A 21,489-nucleotide genomic window follows, 5' to 3' on the forward strand; every position below is an offset into this window, starting at 1 on the left:
TATTCTCTCCATCTGTCAGCTGCTGCTGGCTCTTCCTCCTCCTCTTCCTCACACACTGCTGAGTTTGTTCTGGTGGATCATCAGGGGTGCAAAGCCTCACAGATGATTTGCAGCAGTGGGTCCCTCAGTCTGTCCTCACTCTGGACACTTGCAGTCGTCACACATGGAAATCAAATGTGTGATAAGCTGCAGGATTCAAACACAAGTGTAACTTATAAATACATGTTCATACATTTATTCCACAATCAGAGAGAAAGAAACAGAGAGAGAGTGCAGGACAGACAGACAGGTGACAGTCTCAGGTATATATAAACTGGGACACAGGCAATGGTATGCCCAGCCTAAAGAACGCGAGACGCTCTTCTTTCCAAGCTCCTTAGAACGCCCCACGCGTAGCTGAATCACGTGACCGCGCAGCAACAAATCACAGCAGACCCGGATAACGAGGGCCGAGCGTATAATGCACCTTTCAGTTGTTTGCCAACCGCCAATACAAATGTCAGAAGAAGAAGAAGAAGAAGAAGGGCCGAGCGTGCGCGTGCAGGAGATGAGGCGAGCAGAGAGAAGTGCTTTTCTATGAAACGAGTTAATTAGTAAACTTAGAGGAATATATCTGCCTCGATCTGCACACCTTGCTGAGATCAGCGTGAACCACGTGGGTACCTGCTCCGTTTCCTGTGTTTGGAAAGAGTTCCAGCTTCATCACGGAGTTCTTGGGCTCATCTAAAGGTAAGCACCGAGCTTTTTTAATGTGGGTTCATTTTACGTTGAGAATAGTAGATTGTTTAGTATACATTAGAGTTTGACAGACTGTAGAATTTGTGATTGCTTGCAACATTATGAAATGGCGGTTGCTAGGGGATAGAAATGCATATAGAAAAATAGTCCAGATTAATTGGCGTTTGTCGAAGAGATGTGGCTTTTCAGGAGCCGCTACATAGAAAACGACAAAATAAACACCAAGTATTCATTCTGTGAAATTTGCGAGGTTACCGCAAACACTCCGACAGTCTTGTTGCTCTTGAAATGCTCTTTAAAATGTCGCGAGTTTACCTTGTGAGAATCTCATGCGCGACGCCATCGCGAAAATCTCAAACAATTAACACTACTCCGATGCTGCTCACAGGACAGCAAGAGTAAACGATCGAGAGAATCATCTCGTCGTTATCGTCCCCCTCATACGTTTTATGACTCTGATTTCGGCGTTTTCGCTGCACAACTGACGCGTGCAGTTTACTTTGTGTGTTCTCAAATGGAGTCGAGTCTATTGATGCGTCGTTCACGAACGAAACGGCGTTCTGCCAAACCATCCTACTTTGTCAAAACGTCCTACCTTAAGTAGTTTATGCACATTTCTGCTGTCACAGAGACTAATTCCAGCACCAATGTAAGTAGGTATGACGGATTGCTACTTAACGTTGCCCATCAGAGTATACCTGTAGCTCATATGCATACAGCCAGGATAGTTTGCCACTTCATTTTACCCGTTAAAGTATGCTTGTAGGCAAGGGCGTAGATTTGGTTTTGGCATTGGTGGGGACGGGTGTTTCAACCACCGAACCCCGCCCTATTTCTCCTTTTTTTTTTCCTTTTCGTCTTTGCTTCTTGATAAAAAAGGAGAAATATACTTGCCTACATATGCTATTCTACATGCTATTAAACCATTTAAAATTACAATTCATAGTTTTATATGTGAATTATATAATGTTAAATTACTATTAAACAAATGACTGACTAACTATTTTAGACTTTAGTTTACTTCAGCCATATTCCACATAAATCAGGTATCATACAAAAATAAAAATAGCTTCAAATACAGTCAAGACAATAAAAGAATATAACTTTAAGGACTTAAATGTGGGATGGAGCGATTTCGCAGGTCTTTCCTCCCCACTGCTGTCAGACTCCACAACAAAGACTTTTGCAGCTGATCAAACACACACACGTGCAATAAGACGTTGTAAGTTGTATTTTTACTCAGGTGTATATAACATTTGTATTCTATTTTTATCCTAATGTATATTTTATTCTATTCTGTACAGTTGTGTACAGTATATTATTCTTATTGTATTCTAATTTTCGCTATATAACTTTGCACTGTCCCCTTTCTGCTGTGACAAAACGAAAGGTAATCTTATCTTAACACGATTACTTCAGTTATAGTACACCAACTTCTCTTATACATTAGCACTAAGGGAACACTAAATGAACCGGTGGTTTTTGTCCATAAAACTCATCTAAGATGACCACAAAATCATTATTCTGTGCTTGATGTGCCTCACCTTTTGCCCTGGCTTTTCCCCTCTGACTGCACTAGGACATATTGCCTCTTGACAAAATAACACATTGATTCGTGCCATATAAAAAGTGAGACAATTCCGATTCTTTGTCAAATCTACACTAATCAATCAATTTACATCAGCAGCCTAACAATTGTAGTGCAAACTGCACTACAAGGTGGAATATTTGCAAAATCATGACTACCTCATGATATTTTGTCTCAAAAATTAACCCTATGAATATGTCAGTGCCACTAGGATGAAATTATTGTGTCACCAACATTTTAACGTATAATTTTAACAGCCTCTTTAAACTAATATCCTGGCTTGCTCGAGGCTGCCGTTTTTTCTGACAGTTTCAATCAAAATTAGACATGTTGCTCTGAGACTGGGAGAACTAATAGTGCTGCTTGGTTGCATACAATTAAAGACTGATGTGGGCCAAAGCATAGCATAGCTTGTAACGTTATTATGACGGACACATTTCATGAGTGAACTTGGCTTTAAGTGACTTACAGCTTTCTTTCTTTGAAAAATACTTTCTTATATGCACGTTCTTCCTCTGCTACCGTCCTCCTCTCCTTGCAGCGCAGGCTTGCCGCTGCTGAAACTAAACAGAGCTCCCTGAAAGGCTCAGCCAATCACATTGACATTTGTCACATAAGGTCGGACTCCAGTAGAGAACGTAATTTAACTCTTTCTGCACCGCTGGGTGAATGAGACGCTGACAGATCTTTTTTTTTTTTTTCTTTCTATCTGTTTTTTTTTTTTTTTTTTTTTTTTTTTTTTTTTTTTTTTTAATACAAGAAGCGATCAAATTATTGGTGGGGACAATTCAATAATCGCTGGATATTGGTGGGGACGTGTCCCCTCCGTCCATGCCAAATCGACGCCCCTGCTTGTAGGTAACATTCACAAAGGTAGCATGGTTTGGCGCTTAATTCTACGTTCACACTGTAGGCGAAAGCGCATATATATATACACACACACACACACATACATACATACATACATACATACATACATACATACTTATGCACTTTTGTGTCCCTGCTGCGTGACAGAAGGAGAAGAGTCTCGTGGAACAGCAGAGGAAGAATTTTAGCCATTTGGACTCAGCTCAGCCAGTATAGTGGAAACAATGCCTTCAACACAAAAGGTGAGAAAAATATTAGAGTTACACTTTTATTGAAACTGTGTGCACAGCCGGTTGGTTTGCTGTTACACTCTACATTCACAACCAAAAACCACAGAGTTTAAAAGAAAATACAAAGATCAGATTTTATGACCACACACTGAAACAACAATATCATCAGTTGAACTCAAATGTTTTATGAAGCAAAAGATTTTCTCTTCTTATCAATATGTCTTCACTGCAGGACCAACATGGAGCAAGAAGTCAGCTCTCTCAGGAGGCCGACAAACCTCACAGAAGAAAGGGAGAGAAAACATACAGTTGTGATGAGTGTGGGAAGGATTTTACCCGGACTGGACACTTAAAAAGACACCAACTCATCCACAGTGGACTAAAAGCATACAGCTGTGATGAGTGTGGCAAGTCTTTTACCCAGTCAGGAGACTTAAAAAAACATCAACTCATCCACACTGGACTTAAACCTTACAAATGTGAGTTATGTGGAAATTCTTTTACCCGAGCTGGAGGCTTAAAAAGACACCAACTCATCCACAGTGGACTTAAACCTTACAGCTGTGAGTTATGTGGAAATTCTTTTACCCAAGCTGGAGACTTAAAAACGCACCAACTCATCCACAGCGGATTTAAAGCATACAACTGTGACTTGTGTGGAAAGTCTTTTAAAAAGGCTCAAAACTTAAAAACACACCAACTCATTCACAGTGGAGTTAAAGCACACAGCTGTGACTTGTGTGGAAAGTCTTTTACCCTGGCTGGAGGCTTAAAAGCACACAAACTCATCCACAGTGGATTTAAAGCATACAACTGTGACTTGTGTGGAAAGTCTTTTACAGTGGCTCAAAACTTAAAAACACACCAACTCATCCACAGTGGAGTTAAACCGTACAGCTGCAACTTATGTGGAAAGTCTTTTAAAAAGGCTCAAACCTTAAAAACACATCAACTCATCCACAGTGGCGTAAAAGCACACAGCTGTGAGTTGTGTGGTAAAGCTTTTGCTCAAAGTAGAAACTTACAAAGGCATCTAGTTACCCACTCTGGAATTAAGGCGTACAGCTGCGACTTCTGTGGAAAAGTTTTCAGTGACAAACACTACCGAAATATTCACCTACGGATTCACACTGGAAATGATGTTTACTGCTGTGATCAGTGTGGGAAAATGTTTACCACAGATGCACAGTTAAAACGACACATGTTTAGCCACACTGCCGGGAGACCTTATAAATGTGACCTGTGTGAGAAGACTTATAAAGCTCCACATTACCTGAAAAAGCACCAACAGGAAAACCACCACACCAGAAAGTAACTCTACAAGTGCAGTTACTGTGAGGTACGCATTTATTTTTATCTTGTAATTGTAACCTGATTGTTTGGAACAAGTGTGATCAGTAAACTTTTGGAGTTATATTGAATAAACTCTTTGGAAAAATGAAGAGTCATTTTCGCCCAGTAAGTTATAATGTGAACATTAAAACGTAATTGGACATTGGCAGATATTTAAGGTGATGTCCAGGATAAAAATGTTGAAGGAATTCCCTGACTTAAACGGTCTTTGTTTAGAAGCAGAGCAACACAGATGGATCCTGTTCTCAACCCTGTCGTCACTGTGGTGGTGGGAAAGAGTTTCTCTGTGACCTTTGTGGAAAAACCGCCAATCATCAACAGGACCTAAAACCACATCAACGTAGACACACTGGAGACCAAATGAACTACTGCAAAGAATGTGGGAGAGGCTTCCACACACCAAGTACATTAAAAATACATGAACTCTTCCACAGTGGGGTGAAAAAGCACATCTGTGACTAGTGTGGGTCATCCTTCACCTCTGCACATGAGCTTAAAGATAAAGCATAAGGGAATCCATACAGGAGAGACACAATGCAAGTGCAGACACTGTGTCTCAGTGTTACTGGATTATCCATAGCCGACACAGACCCTCCACTTCTCCGTCGCGGGGTCTGGCTAAGTCTTGATTACTGTACGGTTTTTACTAAGCTAACTACCTTTAATTTAGCAAATTCCCACCATAAGGGTGTGTTTTAACTGATGAAACTGTGTCGTACTCAGGCTCGGACATCTGATTGCTGCCTTTTATAAGCTTTATTGCACAAGCATAAGCTAACACCGGTGTTCTGACAAAACGTCCTACCTTGTCACAATATCCTACCGTAGCGTAAATTTATGGTCTTGTCTATCAATCCGTGCTGTCTTATCAGAATATGCTACTTTACGTGGTTAATGGCTCCATCGTACATATCTATACATATCTATAGCTAGGACGTTCAGATGGCCAAGTCACACTTAAAAACTTGGATTTATTTCGCTAGGACGTTCAGAACATGCTTCCAGCTTGGATTTATTTAGGTAGGATCTTTAGGTGGCCAAATCACACTATCAAAACGTGCCTCCAGCACACAATCATCTAATGTTGACAAAGAATACAAAGAGACATGGAGGGGAAAAGACAGCTGTTTTTATTTGAAGTTATGTGTTTTCCTTACATTTTTTGCATTTATATTCTTGGTTGCTCCCTTTATATTTTGCACATGCAAAATGTGCCCATCTTTAGCAAGATTCACACAGCACCTGGAAAGGAAAAATAAATGGCTCATATTATGTTTGGTGAATACTATTAGTCAACATGATTAGCAAGTAATGATACTAAGACTTATGTGTTTCTTTTGTTTTGTTTTGCCATTTCAATCATGCTGCGGTCAGCGTCAGCATCTAACATAGAGCAAACAATGCAGTAGTCCTCACTGTTCCCTGAAACACATTCATGGTTAGGTTTTAATCAAACATTATTTATTGATTAATAAAGAAAAATAATAGTACATTTTCTCCACAATTACTTCATGGCAAATTAGTCCCTTGAATTTTTTTTTTTAACTAGACTTTAAGAAGGGTCTTATCTGAAAATGTTTGAAAAGCACTATTTAAATTGGAAGTACACACTCTAACGTGATAAGGACTGTACTGGACTTACCTCGATGTTCAAGTAGGGTGCAAGCTATCTGCATTTGCTCCACCACAACTGCTTCTGTAGTGGTCAACACCTCACCTCACTGACCTCTCCAAATAATAGAGGGTCTGGTATCCTCTGGACTTTGCTGGCATTGAGGGTTAGCAGGAGGATGGCAGGGGGGCATCTTCAGGTCTGTGCTGCTGTTCACTGTCTGACTGTGAGTTGGGTATTTTTCATTGTCACTGACATTTACATGGTGGCTTCTTCTGTACGGCTTGATATGGTCAATGCTGTAGTGATTTTTTAAAGTTGCTCCTTCCGTGTTTTTTAATCTCACACATTTGCCAGTGATGTCTTTAATGGTCTAGGGTCCTGAAAAACCTTCCTCCCTTCCTTCCACGTTTCCTCATGTTCAAGAGAAGAACTTCATCTTGAAAGCTGTACACAAGATTTCTGTACTTCTTCTGGACTTGTCTGGCATAGGCTTCCTTTTGTAAGTCTTGGGACTTTGCCATATTTTCCTCGACAGTTTTTTTTTTTTTTTTTTTTTTTTTTAACTTGCTTTTGTGTGTCTCTTGTAGAAGATACAAAGTCACCGTAACTCGACTCCTCAGGGAGAATGATGGATGACACATTTTAAATTACAATTAAAATCATAAAGACAAATAATGCATGTGAAACATGAACTGAAAATTCTAACTATAATAACTCATGTTTAAAAGTAAATATACTATTATAAAGCTTGGAGCACAGAAAGCCACAAAGACAGACTCATATCATCTTTTTGTAAGGTCACTTCTTCCTCTTGATACACTTCCATAGGTGAACACATTATCAACATTTATTATTTTACATAAAGATTAGTGATGGGTAGATGAGGCCTCGTGAAGCGTTTCAGCACATTCCCCAAACTGTATCAGCACTGTGTCGACACAGTTTTGCTGTTTTGCTCCATACTGACACCTGCTGGACCTTAAATATCATTGCAGGCAACTTACTTGAGACTCACAACATTTCACAACAATTCAATGACCTAGTCATACTTATACACTGTACGGTATTGTACTTTCTATGGAATCATTTTATATGTTTTATATTGCAAGTATTGTAGACATCACCAGTGTGTGAATGGGTGGATGACTGGATGTGTAAAGCGCTTTGGGGTCCTTAGGGACTAGTAAAGTGCTATACAAGTACAGGCCATTTACATCTTTAAAATATAGTGTAAATGACATTAAGTGAAAATTGAAATGAAAATTGTGAATGTAATATTACCCATTTGACTCAGAGTTTATTATAAATTTCCATTCAGAAAAATAAGTTTATCCAATCTTTTTGCATTCAGTATACACCTTTACACCTTTTCCCCAGCTTTGGAAAACTCACAGGCACAGATGAAGCTTGGGTACACAAGCTGTAAAGTCAGGTGGAAAAGGTTCTGATAAGATGTCTTCCTATTCTCCCAGTACGTTAAAGGATCCTCTGATCTTGGAATGTTTCTCTCTGACACTCTCCACAATACTAAGGGGTTGGCAGTCCTTTATAGTAAAATTCAGGACTGCCTGGTCCAGAACAGTTGTCCTAGATGCTTGATTTGAAAAATAAAACGCATACTAACAAAAAATAATAATGATAAAGCTGTTCAGTGTCAGTATAGGCCGACCTGTGTTCATTCTCAGTGTGTTTGTCTCCTCATTTTCATGTTTGGCTCTGTAATGCCTCTGTAACACTGAGGATTTGCTTTTGTTTGTAAGAAAGCTCCGCAGAACAGATGCAACATTTATCCTGCATAAAATGAAATAAATAATTTACACTTCCCTTACAGCGTGTGCTCCTCCGCTGACCTTAGCCTCTCCATTGAGTCTGTTGCACCCATGTGTGGCGGGATCACTCTGTCACGATCTGTGTAGCAGACCGTGGGGTGGGGAGGTAAGAGGATCCAAAGCAGGACTCTTTCAAAGAATATGTTGTTTTTTTAATGAATTAATTTTGATCCACATCTTCTGCAGCTGTTTTCTTGATGATTTGAAGATTGTATTGTTAAATCCTTTAATGATAATGTTAAAGCATTAGTTGTATTTGATGAACTCTGTGTAAAGTTCGTCTTATTAAACAGTTTGGTGTCTCAGAATAAGTAGTATGAGCCATGATTTCAGATTCAAATTAATTCAACTAGTATAGGTGGAGGTTTATCAGAGGAGGAGACTTGGCTGTTCTCCACTGACGCTGACTTACTGCAGTTCAATAAAAACTCTGAAATGTTTTTTAAGGACAAAAATGTCATAAAATGTTTGATTTTCCTCAAAAACGTGCTGTGGGCAAGAAGTTTTCAGAGAGATGTTCCTGCATTGCAACAGCAGTTTGCAGATGTGTTCTCCCCCTGCTCGTCTGTACGTCTCTCATGGAGCACCACTTTGAAATACAACCTGGCGTCAAAGTGCGTTCATGGCCCTACAGGTTGCCTGAGAAGAAGAGACAAATTGTTCAAAGGGAATTGGCTGAAATGCTGAAAATGCTCCTTGAAACATTCTCAATCATCCAGGAAAGTAAATCTCCAAAAGTTGAATCTGTTCATCTGGACGTAGTGTTTTGTGGGAGAAACGTTTCGTCACTCATCCAAGTGACTTCTTCAGTCTCTGGAGACGAAACGTTTCTCCCACAAAACGCTACGTCCAGAGGAACAGCTTGAACTTTTGGAGCTGAAAATGCTGTTATCTCAGGAGGTAATGAGGATTTGTTTCTCAGTGTTTGGTCTCCTATGCTTATCTGTTTGCCAGATGATTTGTCCTAGCTGTTGAGAGGGGCCGGTTGTCTTTAAGGTGCTTTCAGATAACTAACAAGTGAGTGTGTGGTTTCATTCGGTTCTGTCATGATTGTCACAAAGTGAACAAGGTCTCAAGGTTTGATGCTTATCCCATGCCCCGCGTTGACCTGGACTGGTTAAATGGTAAATGGCCTGTATTTATATAGCGCTTTACTGGTCCGTAAGGACCCCAAAGCGCTTTACATACACAGTCATCCACCCATTCACACACTGGTGATGGTAAGCTACATTGTAGCCACAGTCACCCTGGGGCGCACTGACAGAGGCGAGGCTGCCAGACACTGGCGCCACCGGGCCCTCTGACCACCACCAGTAGGCAACGGGTGAAGTGTCTTGCCCAAGGACACAACGACCGAGACTGTCCAAGCCGGGGCTCGAACCGGCAACCTTCCAATTACAAGGCGAACTCCCAACTCTTGAGCCATGATTGCCCAGGTCATGGTTAAGCACTTTGGTTTTTATCATGCTGGATTTAACCAACGCCTACTGGCAGATTCCCTTGTCTGCTTATTCCAAAAACCAAACCGTCCTTGGTAAATGGTAAATGGCCTGTATTTGTATAGCGCTTTTACTAGTCCCTAAGGACTAACCCTTCGTACCATTTTTACATAAAGTAAAAGTGAAAAGTAGTCGTCAAAAAAGTTACTCAAGAATAAAAAAGTACTTGGCGAAAAGACTACTCAAGTAGCGAGTAACTGTTTAAAATGTCCGATTCTTTTATAAATAAATGCTATCAGACAAACAAAAATAAATAAATATACAAATTGTATTATTTTCAAAAGGAATATATGTAAAAACATCAACAAAATAAGGCACAGCAATTCTAATTTCCATATTTCGGTTTTTCACAACATAAAACTTTTTTCACCAATACCTACAGTAAATAATATGAATATATAAATGTTGCAAACAATTTCCAGTGACAAGATATGCTGTAAACTTTATATTCATTTTTGCTCCAAATGGCATAGCAGCCTCAGAGAAAACATTAGAACGAGGCATCTTCAACATATGTACATACAAGGCAGCTCAGTTTACCATAAGTTGTACATGTGTGCATCTATTTTTGCATATTTAGCAAAAATATGCTATTTCTTCACTCAGTGAAGTGATGGTTAAGCTTCAGCAGCAGTTTGCTCTCGAGGTTCTTTCTGTGAAGCTGTAACTGTTTTGCAGTGAACAGGAGTCCTGCATGACTAAGAGGTCCTTCACAAGCTCCAAATGCAGAAAGAGCTGTATTGACTTTGATCGACAGCTTCTTGATGTGAGGAAAGACATGCAATAGAGCCACACATCCTGTGAATGGACATGAAAGGTACCTCTCCAGCTCCCCTGCTTCTGGCTTTCCTGACCCCATGGATCCATCATCTTTGTCGAATAGGCTGCTGTTTGTGCTGGCCTCATCCAGCTCTGTGTCTAAGTGATGTCTGATGAAGTGGAAACCTGTGGAAAGATGTAAGGTTTTCAAAAGAATTAGGTCTGGTCATTATAGTGCTGTATACACTGCGAAGCTGCAGCCTCGTCTTCCCTTCTAGAAGAATGCATGCTTAAATAAAGATGAATAAAGGTTTTGTGTAGGGATGCAACGATACCAATTTTTTCAAACCGATCCGATCCCGATACTTGGATCTGAGTACTTGCCGATACCGAGTACAAAAACTGATACTTCTGCCACACACAAGTTAAACTTAACCGGTAGTAAAGAAACGACCCCAGACAACTCTTTAACACAAACGAAACGTTTACTGAACGTAAGGGCAGAGACAAATACTGTACAACACATCCCTTTTTTAAACTCAAATGATATTCCAATTCCTTAACCAAATGAAATACACTGTATAAATGAAATAATTCCCTTTCAAATTATATTAAACAACCCAACTTATGTTATCACCTTTTGGTAAGTGACTCACTAATATACACTCCAAAACACGTTATATAAATCCACTAAACATACAATATTCACACATGGGCTCCACACACTCACATTCACACTTGTTGCAGGCCTGTTTGCTGCTCACGCCGGACGATGGAGAAAAATCCTCTTCTCCCCAGTAAGAGCACAAAAGTCTGACTTACAGTTCCGTTGCTCGGTAGGTCGCCATTCACCAGTCCCACACTAAATCCACTCCCTGCGGACCCGATGCTGTCTCTGCTACAGCGCGTTAGCCAGTCACTGTCCAGCTCTCCGACAGTCCATAGCAGCTGCCTCCATGGCGCAGCCAAGCAGTCCGGGCTAGCCTTTAGCCTCGGCGGTCATGGCTGGAAACAGTTTTCCACGGACGGTGGTGCGACCGTTGAAACAAAAAGTCACTTCACCCACACTCTGTTGCGAAGCTCTCACACGGTCAGCTTTCTAGTCACACACTCTTTTGTGCAAGTTAACCTCAGTAAAACTAGCCGAGTCTCTCACTTTGGTTCAGCTAACCTCGTGCATCTCTCCATGCCGTTCTCTTCTGTGAACTGTGAACACCTTATGTGGCGTTCAAGTCCATGGGAATTATGAGTATCTACTACCAAATTCCCATCCAGGCTACATTAGTATCGGTTCATGGTATCGGTTGACTTTTACGAGTACGAGTACGCACACATTTTACAGTATCGGCACCGATACCCGATACCAGTATCGGGATCGGTGCATCCCTAGTTTTGTGAAATAACTACTGAGTTCTGGTGCCGTCTCTGGATGCCTTGAGGAATAAGAGAACCAGGGTGAAACTGATTTCGCAACAAGGTCCATATATCAAACGATCACTGTGGCATTATTGAGAGTTGAAAAACTGTTTAAAGTCTTTCATCTTTAATAAAATGATCAGTGTTCTGCTCTACCAGGTGTAACAATTGAGTTTAACATCCAGGCATCCATGAAAACGGAATTTATGACATTTAACGGAGTTAAAAGCAATGAAAAATGTCAAAAGAAAATCCATGGGCAGTTACAATAACAGAGGTTCTGACTCATTTTATAGCTCTGGGGCCTGTTCTTCGTACCTCGCTTACTACATCCAAGATCAAATGACACATCCAAGATCAAATCATCGCGCTAACCGTGAGCTCGCTAATCCGGTTCTCCGAACGCACCTGTTGTTGACGATTAGTACAGCTGGATGAAGTAATCTGAGATCACTGGGTGGCTTAAAAGGGGCTACGCATCGATAGTAGAAACATTGATCGGCAACCCTGTGATTGGTCGGCGAAGATGTGGAAGGAGCGCACTCAGTGTATTACGGCAGCAGAGCAAGAACTCTTGATTTTGGGATATCAGGAGTTTCAGAGTTTAATTAAAACGCAGGAGAACACTGCAAAGGCTGCAAAAGCAAGGAGAGGGGGCTGGCAGAAAGTTGCTGACAAATTACACTCGTAAGTGATCCATGATATTACATTATATCATGTGATATTATATTATACCACATTATATTATATTACACCATATCCTCTTCCACATTAGAGCCACAACAGGACCCACTAGAACATGGGAACAAGTAAAAGTGAAATATAGGAATATTCTACAGAATGGTAATATTTATCACTTATATTGCTTTTAGTCTATGACAAGAGACCCTGGAATAATCTGTTTGTTTGTTCATAACAGCAACCCAGAAAAGGGCAGAGCACATAAAGACAGGTGGTGGTCCTGCACCCCCTCGTCACACCCCTTTACGTACTGTGCCATTTATTGACATTGTGGGTTTTTTTGTGTGTAGTTTGACATAACACTCCATCACTTTTACCTGTTCCCATGCAAGGGGTGACTGAAGCATGCACAGTAAGTTGGGAGATATATATATATCGAGAGAGAGAGAGAGAGAGAGAGAAAAGTAAATAATACCCTCACGGGAGAATCGATATCTCTCTATGAGCACACTGTCGCGCTGAGCTAAAGGATCCCGTCTATCCCGCAATCTACGCTGAATTCTGTAAACCCTCCTTATCAATCTTGCACCTTCCGCAATGGGTTGCTCGCGTACAAACGGACAGGACATGGCTGCAACAGACTTCCCAACTCCACCTTCGCTTTTGTAGCGTGGTCTCTGATCTTGATTGCACGTAGTAATTTACTATTACTACTCTAAAATATGAATTACATCTGGAATGATCAAATACATGTAATAGAATGATTAATAATACATTTCCCTTTTTTTCTGAAATGACTTGTATGTATCTGTATGAAATCAATAAAGCATCAAATACTGCATTATCTTTAGTTACATTGATAATATTTATTTATGGTAAAACAGTGGCGAAATATCGCTGTTCCTTTCGTATAAATGCAGCGGACATACCTGAGTGGCCGCGATCTAATCCTGTTTACATAAAGTAAACCTGCTCCCGAGCAGGTTTACGCTTACGGCTCTGTTGCTATGACAGCAAGTCCCAGATGAGCTTCGGAGAACCGAACGATCCAAGATCACGCGAAATCGTCAACATTCAAATCCGGCTAACTTACTTAGCGAGGTACGAAGAACAGGCCCCAGGATGACCAGCCAATGCCGGTCTTGGAAAACAGGATTGAACCGTCTTCTCAGCATACTCGAGCTGTGATATGAAATTCCCAACCGCTGTCAGTCCTCGGTTTAATGGCACAGTGGACTGATGAGGAGTTTGTTCGTCAATGCCAAATATTTTCGTTATTTTGTTTGTTTGTTTACAATATGGACACTGCAATAATTTAAACGTTTATTTTATTCTCAAACCTAATTTGTGTTTATTTTATTCCAAACAAAAGTGTTTATTTATTATTCTGAAAGCTGGAGACAGTGCCAATAGTTCAGTGATATTTTGTTAAATTACGATGTGGACACTCCGCAATAATTTAACAGAAGTGCTTATGATATGATATACCTTTATTAGTCCCACATGGTAAAATTTCATGTTATTGCAATGGCAGCGCCATCTTACCCATCCAACCATACATACATTACACAAACATTACGGGGGAAGACAGGTCAGAGGGGTATAACATGGAAAAGCACAAAATGAAGAAAGATAAGGAGAAAAAAAAATAACTCCCCCGAGACTGAGCTCCAACAGGGAGATCAGTTTGAGAACAGAAAAAAAACACCTCTGCAGAAAAAAAAAAAAACACCTTTTTCACTTGAAAATTTTTTGTGGTCATTTTTACTAATATTTTATTTTTTATTGGCAGAGAATAAAATAAAACCTCTCTTCCAATGTAATTGCATTTGTGTGTGTGTGTGTGTGTTTGTTTGTGGTAGAAGTATCGTTTTTTGTACTCTGTATCGGCAAGTACTCAGATCCAAGTATCGGTATTGTATTGGTTTGAAAAAATTGGTATCGTTGCATCCCTAATCTAAATACAATATAGCATGTCCTGACTGGGGGGTTTTGGAAAGAAATTAAAACGTACAGCTCTGCTATGACTTCCAACATAAATAAAGGCAAAAAACTAAACAGCAGTGACGTTTGTAGTGTTACTGAAGTTTGGCTAGCTGGTATATCAGGGCTCTAGGCTAACTTTTTGCCATGGGTGCACTAGAGTGCACCTAACTTTAAACAGTTAGCACTCCATACAGACAATATTCATTTCTAAATTATTAACTAACAGTCTTGTGCTTAAAGTGCTTTGTCAATATTGTAGACAATGTTAAACTTAATTATCATCTCGGCCTCCTCGACCTGTTTGCTGTTGCATGCTGCTGAAAGGCAGTGGGGAGAGGGGGCACTTGGGCAGTGCATTTATTGCAGCATATAATTTTCTAGATACACTGTGCTTTTTCAGCATTCAAAGATTGATGGCACCGTGTCAGAGCACTGGCTATGAACTTAACAAAAAAGTTATCAATAGTTCTTTTCATCTTTTCTTATTACCCATAGCTACATCCACTTCTGTCAGGACTAGGCTACTCACTAGGGCTGGGTATCATCACTGATTTCTATAATGACTATTTCTATAAAAACGTCTATGTGCCGTCGGGTGAGAAAGCCGAGAAAGAAAAAGCTGATTCTGATGCGTCGGGTCCGCTCTGTGTTTACGTCTTTGTGTGGAGTCCATGTACCTGCTCTCATTTACTGTTTACTGGTTGTAGAAATAGTTTTGTGAGCTTTAATCTGAGAATCTGACGTTTCTGGCAAAACACATTTATATAAGTCGATTCAGGATTTAATGAATCGATAACGCTTTATACAAGCTTCTCACCTCCCTCTTCCAACTGCACTTTCAACTTGACCACGGCCAGTCAGAGAGGTCCCGCCCCTGACTATCTCTGATTGGCTTAGTCCACAATAGGTGGTCTGATGTTGACCATACAGAGAGTTGCAGAGATTTTTTTTTTTGTTACCCGAACAGTTGGTCGGACTGGTGCGACCAAATATTTTTTTTAGTCGCACCATTGAAAAATATGGTCGCATTTGTCGGCAATTTGGAGGACTCTTTGAATTTGGAAAGCCTTCGTTACATCGCTGTGATGTCATTACCTCCAAATTTGGCATTTGAAGCATCCTTCTCCTGAATTTGGACAAACCATGTGTGGGGTTTGTGCTGATTCAGTTTCAGGGAAAACAAGAATAAAAAAAATGATCTTCAAGCCTTGCATCACAAGTTCATAAGGTTTTGAAGCTCATCAGATACCAACTAACGTCAGCTCTGTTTTCATGTTTAACTACTGAGTGAGTCTCCCTGGAAGGGAGTTTAATAAACTCGGCTGTCTGCTCCTTGCTATGTAAAATATAACAGGACACTGGCGTAAATTCTCGACCGTCTCACACATCTGTTTAATCAGTTTTCTGTTTGACGTTTAGTCAGCTGTATAAAAACCAAGGAGGAACCCACTCGGGGGATTAATAAAGTTTTATCTAATCTAATCACTTTAATCTCAGCCAAACCGATTTACTCATGAACAAACAAAACACTGAAAAAGCCCAACAATAACATTTTTAGGTTGTCTCAGGTACTTATATACTACGTTTAACCCGAGTAGCGGGTTAAACGTAGTGATCTGAAAATGATGTGCCGGGAGTTGTGCCGTTCTCAGCGGCTTCAGTGACCCTCGAGCTCCCGGCTCGCTATCGAGCTGGTGGGTAGCAGGCGTCTCCGAAAACGTCGAAGCACTTTTCCAAATATGCGATATCTTTCTCACCTGAAAATATGTTAAAAGTTTATTTTGTGACCCAGAAAAATTAATAAGAGTAATTTTAAAATGTAGTACCGGCCGCCATTGCCGGAAACTAGAGTTTGGCTGGGCCGCGCTATGAATTCTGGGATATGGTGGGCCAAGAAGGATACACCCGACCCATCCTCAAATTTGGGGAAAAGGAGGACGCATTTGTCGGCTGCATTCGGAGCAGTCTACGAATTTGGACAACATAGACGTAATCGGTCTACAAATGCGGCCGCAGGAGGATGCAGCCCATGAATTTGGACACGACCACAGCACGCACCGTACGTAGTATGCGTAGTGCGCGTACTTCAAGTGTCCGGTCTAATAATTGGGACACAGCCTTTATAGAAAGCAGCTGGGAGGTTGGAGGGAGTGGTCTTTGTTTTACAGAGCAGAGTGACGTCATCTCCCTCCATCACAGGGAGGACAGGACTCTGCAGGACCACTGATCCACCTCAACACAGAGACAAACTACATCATTTCATCCATTTACACACAGCTTCATCAACACTAACTCCACACACTCAGCTTACCAGTGACTGTCAGGTTAACCATGTTAGCGATGGTACTCTGATTGAACTCACACCAGTAAACTCCACTATGTGGATAGACAGGAAGAACCAGCTGAAGTCGTTGGTTTTCCCCACCCATTGCTACACTTCCAACACTCGGAATCCACCTTTCTCCGAAACCAGTCAGAGTGATCAGTAGAGTATCCGCCCCACACACCTACACCTGGAAAAAAAATTTTAATTACTTTGAATTCCTTTTATAACTTGCGGTCTAGTCAGGTTTTTATTCATGGCATTCTCAAACAATCGCACCATCATTCAGACATCTGTGAGAAATGTCTGCTGTAGCTTCTGCGTCTCTCTGCTGGACTTTGCTGTGTGTCTGCCTCCTGCTCGTCTCTGCAGGTGAGATTAAACTCGTTTTAAAACATGAATTAAACTAGCTCTGTTTCTGGAGTGTTTTAAATCACTCTATATTATGGCAGTGAAACATATATGAAATGCTGTTTTGTTTCTCTACAGTTTTTGCTCTTATATTTACACACACAATTAAAAAACAGTATTTCTATAATGTATATATCTTATATTTAATGTTTTTTTTGTATTAGTTCAAAGTAAACATGGTTCTGATGGAGGTTTCTTCCTGGTAAAGGGGAGCTTTTCCTCCCCCCTGTCAGTAGGTCTTGCTCTATCTTCATGGCAAAGAAAACTGGAAGTATAATTTCACAGTCCATCAACTCTAGCAGAGCTCAGTGGTCTCTGTCTCACTGGCTTCTGTTACAGTTACTTTAAACCAGGGTCCCAGTCCATGAGGGCTGGTGTCCCTGCAGGTTTTAGATGTGTGCTTGATCCATCACAGCTGATGTAAATGGCTAAATGACCTCCTCAACATGTCTTGAAGTTCTCCAGAGGCCTGGTAATGAACTAATCATGTGATTCAGGTGTGTTGATCTCACCCAGGGTGAGATCTAAAACCTGCAGGGACACCGGCCCTCGTGGACTGGGATTGGGGACCCTGGTTTAAACTCTCTGCTCTGTGTTGTTTCCTCTTTCAGACCATAAAACCATCACAGCTGAATCTGAAAAGAACGTCACTCTACCATGTCGAGCTCCAAACAACAACAACATAACAGTATTAGAGTGGAGCAGAGCTGACCTGGAAGATGAAAATGTCCTTTTGTACCACAATTGATCTTGATGAGCAGCATCCATCTTTTAAGAACCGGGTGGATCTGCAGGACAGACAGATGAAGGATGGAGACGTGTCTTTGATTCTGAAGGATGTGACGATTAATGATGCTGCAACATACATGTGTCGTGTCATTACAAAAGAAACCCACCGCAGAAAGAGAGCTAATGTGGGTGTCAGCTTCATTCACCTGAGAGTTGATCCAGGTGAGTGAGTAGAGTTGAGTGTGTGTGTGATCAGAGGTGAAGCTGCTTCCTGGTTGTTGATGTTTGTTTGTTGTATGGATGAGCTGGTGGATGTCAGAGGTAGACAGATGTTTCTCCAGCTGTTGTCTTTCTGGCTGGTAGTCTAGAGTTGTAGAGCAGCATTGTTTGGGTAAGGTTAGAGCAGAAACAAAGACATTTATGAATCAGTCTCTTCTTCTCTTGCTCTCTAACTCGTCTGTAAACATGTGTGGGGAAACTCAATGTTAAAGGCTACAGCTGGAGGGGTGAAGCTGGTGGTTGTGAGTCTGTGAAAGTGAATCCTTACGGTGCCATAGCTCATGAAAACGTACTTAGTGCAGACACAAAACGTCCATCAGCTTCAAAGTGTGTCAGAAAAATGTCCACATGATGACTGATGGATGAGAGAGGTCCCATTTTTGTTGTTGTGCACAAATCATTGAACAACACAAACACTTAGAGCTCCTTTCAGTGCTGCCTGTTTTGTTACTGCACACATTTCTGATGGTCCTACAGTCCAACGTAGCAAACATCTCCCTGAAGCCTCTTCCTTAGAGACCAAAGGTTGGATCAGAGCAGCTGAAAGGACACATCTATGAATGCAGTCAGAGACTTTCTCACAGCCAGTCACAATTCATCTGATCACATTTAGACTCAGATTTAAACTCAGATTTAGACTCAGATTATTTGTTTGTGACTAAAACTACAGACCCAGAGATTTTATATAAATGAAAATCAACAGTAAAACTAACACAGTACTGCTGAGCTTGACTTTTTGTCTGTGCGGGTGAGATTTAAGTGTTAGAAACCAAACAGAGAATTTGTGTCTGAGCATCAGTGTAGTTTACATACAACGTTTTTCTCATTGAATTAGTTTGTCTGTTTAAATGAAGGATTCTTTGACCTTTAACCTCTTTGCTCTGTGTTGTTTCCTCTTTCAGTGAGGAGAAACATCACAGCTGAGTCTGGACAGAACATCACTCTTACATGTCGAGCTCCAAACAACAATGACATCATCATAGCTGTAAAGTGGAGCAGAGCTGACCTGATAGATAGATATGTGTTTTTGTACCGGGATGGATACTTTCTTAGAGCCAACCAGCATCCATCTTTTAAGAACCGGGTGGATCTGCAGAACAGATGGATGGAGGATGGAAACACATCTTTGATTCTGAAGAATGTGACGATTAATGACGCTGGAACCTACGAGTGCCGTGTCCAGAGAGAGGGAGACAGTATGAAGTTCATCAGCATCATCTATCTAAGTGTTGCTGATCCTCCAGGTGAGTGAGTAGAGTTGAGTGTGTGTGTGTGTGAGATCAGAGGTGAAGCTGCTTCCTGGTTGTTGATATTTGTTTCTAAAGATGTTGTTGATGAGACTTTGTAGAAAGCAGCTGGTCTGAGTGATGTGATCAGAGTGCAGTAGATAATGTCTGACAGCAGTTTGAAGAGGAAATGGATTCTGTTCTGTTCTTCACTCATCACCTACCTGACAGCTGACACCTCACACCTGTTTCTCACCTGCAGGTCGGACAGGAGGAACTGTTGCATTGACGTTTTTTGGTTTGCTTCTTGTTGCTGCTGCTGTTGGGTCTGTGATCTACAAAAAGAAAGAAAATACAAAAAAAAAAAAAATAAAGTTGATGAATAAAACTATCCTGAACATCCAGCAGACGACTGGATAGTGTATAATTAGAATGAACCAACAACATAAACATTTTCTGAGGATTACAGATGATCAATAATCTTGTCCAGGATCCTGAGTCTGAATAGTGTTTGGCTCAGTTTGGGTTATTTAGCATCTATGAAGCACATTTCAAATTAAAATTAAGTAGATCTAATTTCTTGTTGGTCTAAAATATTTATTTCATGTTGTTGTATGTTTGTGTAAAAGCCTTTTCTTTAGTTGAAAATGTTTAAAAATGTTTATAGGATTATATAAATATAAAGATTGATGTGGTTGAAGACTCAGATATTTCTCCCCATCTGATGCTAAACTGTAAAGCTTACAAACCACTTTTATTTAACTTTCTGCAAATCATGAAGGGGAGAGTGGGGTGAGTTGTGCCAGTTTTTACTTACATTGACTTTAAAGTGAGGCCATGACAGTAATGCTTCCAACAAAAATACATATGTTTCATGATGTTGTGCACCCCTGGGAACAATCACTGTAGATCTGAAATATGTTTTTTAAGAAATATAGCTTTCTGGAAAAAACCCAAAATGTGGTGTGGGGTAAGTTGTGGTGTTGATTATAAAAGTAAAACAGTTTTGATCTCAGAAACTGTAATGCTATACAAATTTTATACAAAATGACTTTTCAAAGGTTCATATAAAGTTATTTTATAACTTCAAAGGACAATTTTATAGTAGCTAAATCTGCCACATGAGCACATCAAAAGTCAATTTTCTTAAACAAGGCCTAGTGCCACATGAACACATGTTCAGAACAAAATAAAATGCAAATGAAGATGAAATTAACTGCATTTCCCTTCACAGATCTGGTCTACTCCCTAACATCAAATTGTCCATGTTACCCACTGCTCATTGAGCAGTGAGCATCCCTTTCACTTTTTCTTAATAAATGCACACTTAAGCCAACCTGCTTTTGCCTGTGATATCCTTTTATAACCTCATTCCTATCCAACTATCTATTTCTTCTCCATGTATTGTTTTAATGTGATCCTGAATATGTTCCTCTTCCTCACCAACCAGCGAATGGACTTCGCCATCTCCACCTCGTTCATTTCTGAACTGTGTATAGATTTACAGTGTAACTTACAAAAGCACTAAAAATTTTGTGAAATGTTTTCAAACGTGTCTATAACTGCTCAGACAAAACAATAAAAAAATACAAATTTTACTTTGAAAGATAAAAAAATAGTTTTACACTTAACCCTAGAACCTGGTGTCCACATATATCTACATCACATTTTGGGTTGTCTAGACCAAAATACTACATTTTGATCTACAAGGGCCTGATATCCACTTTCGAGGACATTATACTGCCACTCTTCTATTGAAATTTTAAACAAATATCCTCATATCTTGATCTAATTTTTCTCAGAGGCAAAAATTAGATTAAAAAATCTGTTAATTCTTTGTTTTTACACATCAGGTGGCAATCAGCCCAAATATCAAAGAGAAATTTAAAATACATGCAATGAAAGAGTTTGGGTCTTAGGAAAATAAGACCCAAACTTGCGGATATACATATAGCTA

At 40.3% G+C, this 21,489-nt stretch overlaps 2 protein-coding genes across 5 annotated transcripts in view; both read left to right on the forward strand.

Moving 5' to 3' along the window:
- Nucleotides 1-21,489, forward strand: part of LOC102078817 (zinc finger protein 665) — a 1,047,781-nt gene that overhangs the window by 880,860 nt on the left and 145,432 nt on the right. The window lies entirely within an intron of this gene.
- Nucleotides 266-20,868, forward strand: LOC102079042 (matrix remodeling-associated protein 8-like). Of its 4 annotated transcripts, none has more exons than XM_005464678.4 (4): nucleotides 266-729; nucleotides 17,910-18,249; nucleotides 19,209-19,550; nucleotides 19,795-20,868. In XM_005464678.4, the coding sequence occupies exons 2-4, from the start codon at nucleotides 18,018-18,020 to the stop codon at nucleotides 19,950-19,952; spliced, it is 732 nt and encodes a 243-aa protein (XP_005464735.1). In that variant the 5' UTR covers nucleotides 266-729; nucleotides 17,910-18,017; the 3' UTR covers nucleotides 19,953-20,868. The 4 variants fall into 4 exon arrangements, 2 of the variants coding, with proteins under 2 accessions (XP_005464735.1, XP_013122360.1); XM_013266906.3 differs by lacking the exon at nucleotides 266-729 and adding an exon at nucleotides 17,153-17,259; XR_001223484.3 differs by lacking the exons at nucleotides 17,910-18,249; nucleotides 19,209-19,550; nucleotides 19,795-20,868 and adding exons at nucleotides 3,344-3,438; nucleotides 3,659-3,719 and having other exon boundaries at nucleotides 414-729.

The sequence above is a fragment of the Oreochromis niloticus genome, linkage group LG3 (genome assembly GCF_001858045.2).
Source record: "Oreochromis niloticus isolate F11D_XX linkage group LG3, O_niloticus_UMD_NMBU, whole genome shotgun sequence".
Classification (NCBI taxonomy): Eukaryota; Metazoa; Chordata; class Actinopteri; order Cichliformes; family Cichlidae; genus Oreochromis; species Oreochromis niloticus.

Bases quoted from the DNA above. Each gene is read 5' to 3' on its own strand.
- LOC102079042 (XM_005464678.4), top strand. From the start codon at position 18,018: ATGAAAATGTCCTTTTGTACCACAATTGATCTTGATGAGCAGCATCCA. The intron at 18,250-19,208 runs GTGAGTGAGTAG...TTCCTCTTTCAG, and splicing joins TCACCTGAGAGTTGATCCAG to TGAGGAGAAACATCACAGCT. The intron at 19,551-19,794 runs GTGAGTGAGTAG...TCTCACCTGCAG, and splicing joins AAGTGTTGCTGATCCTCCAG to GTCGGACAGGAGGAACTGTT.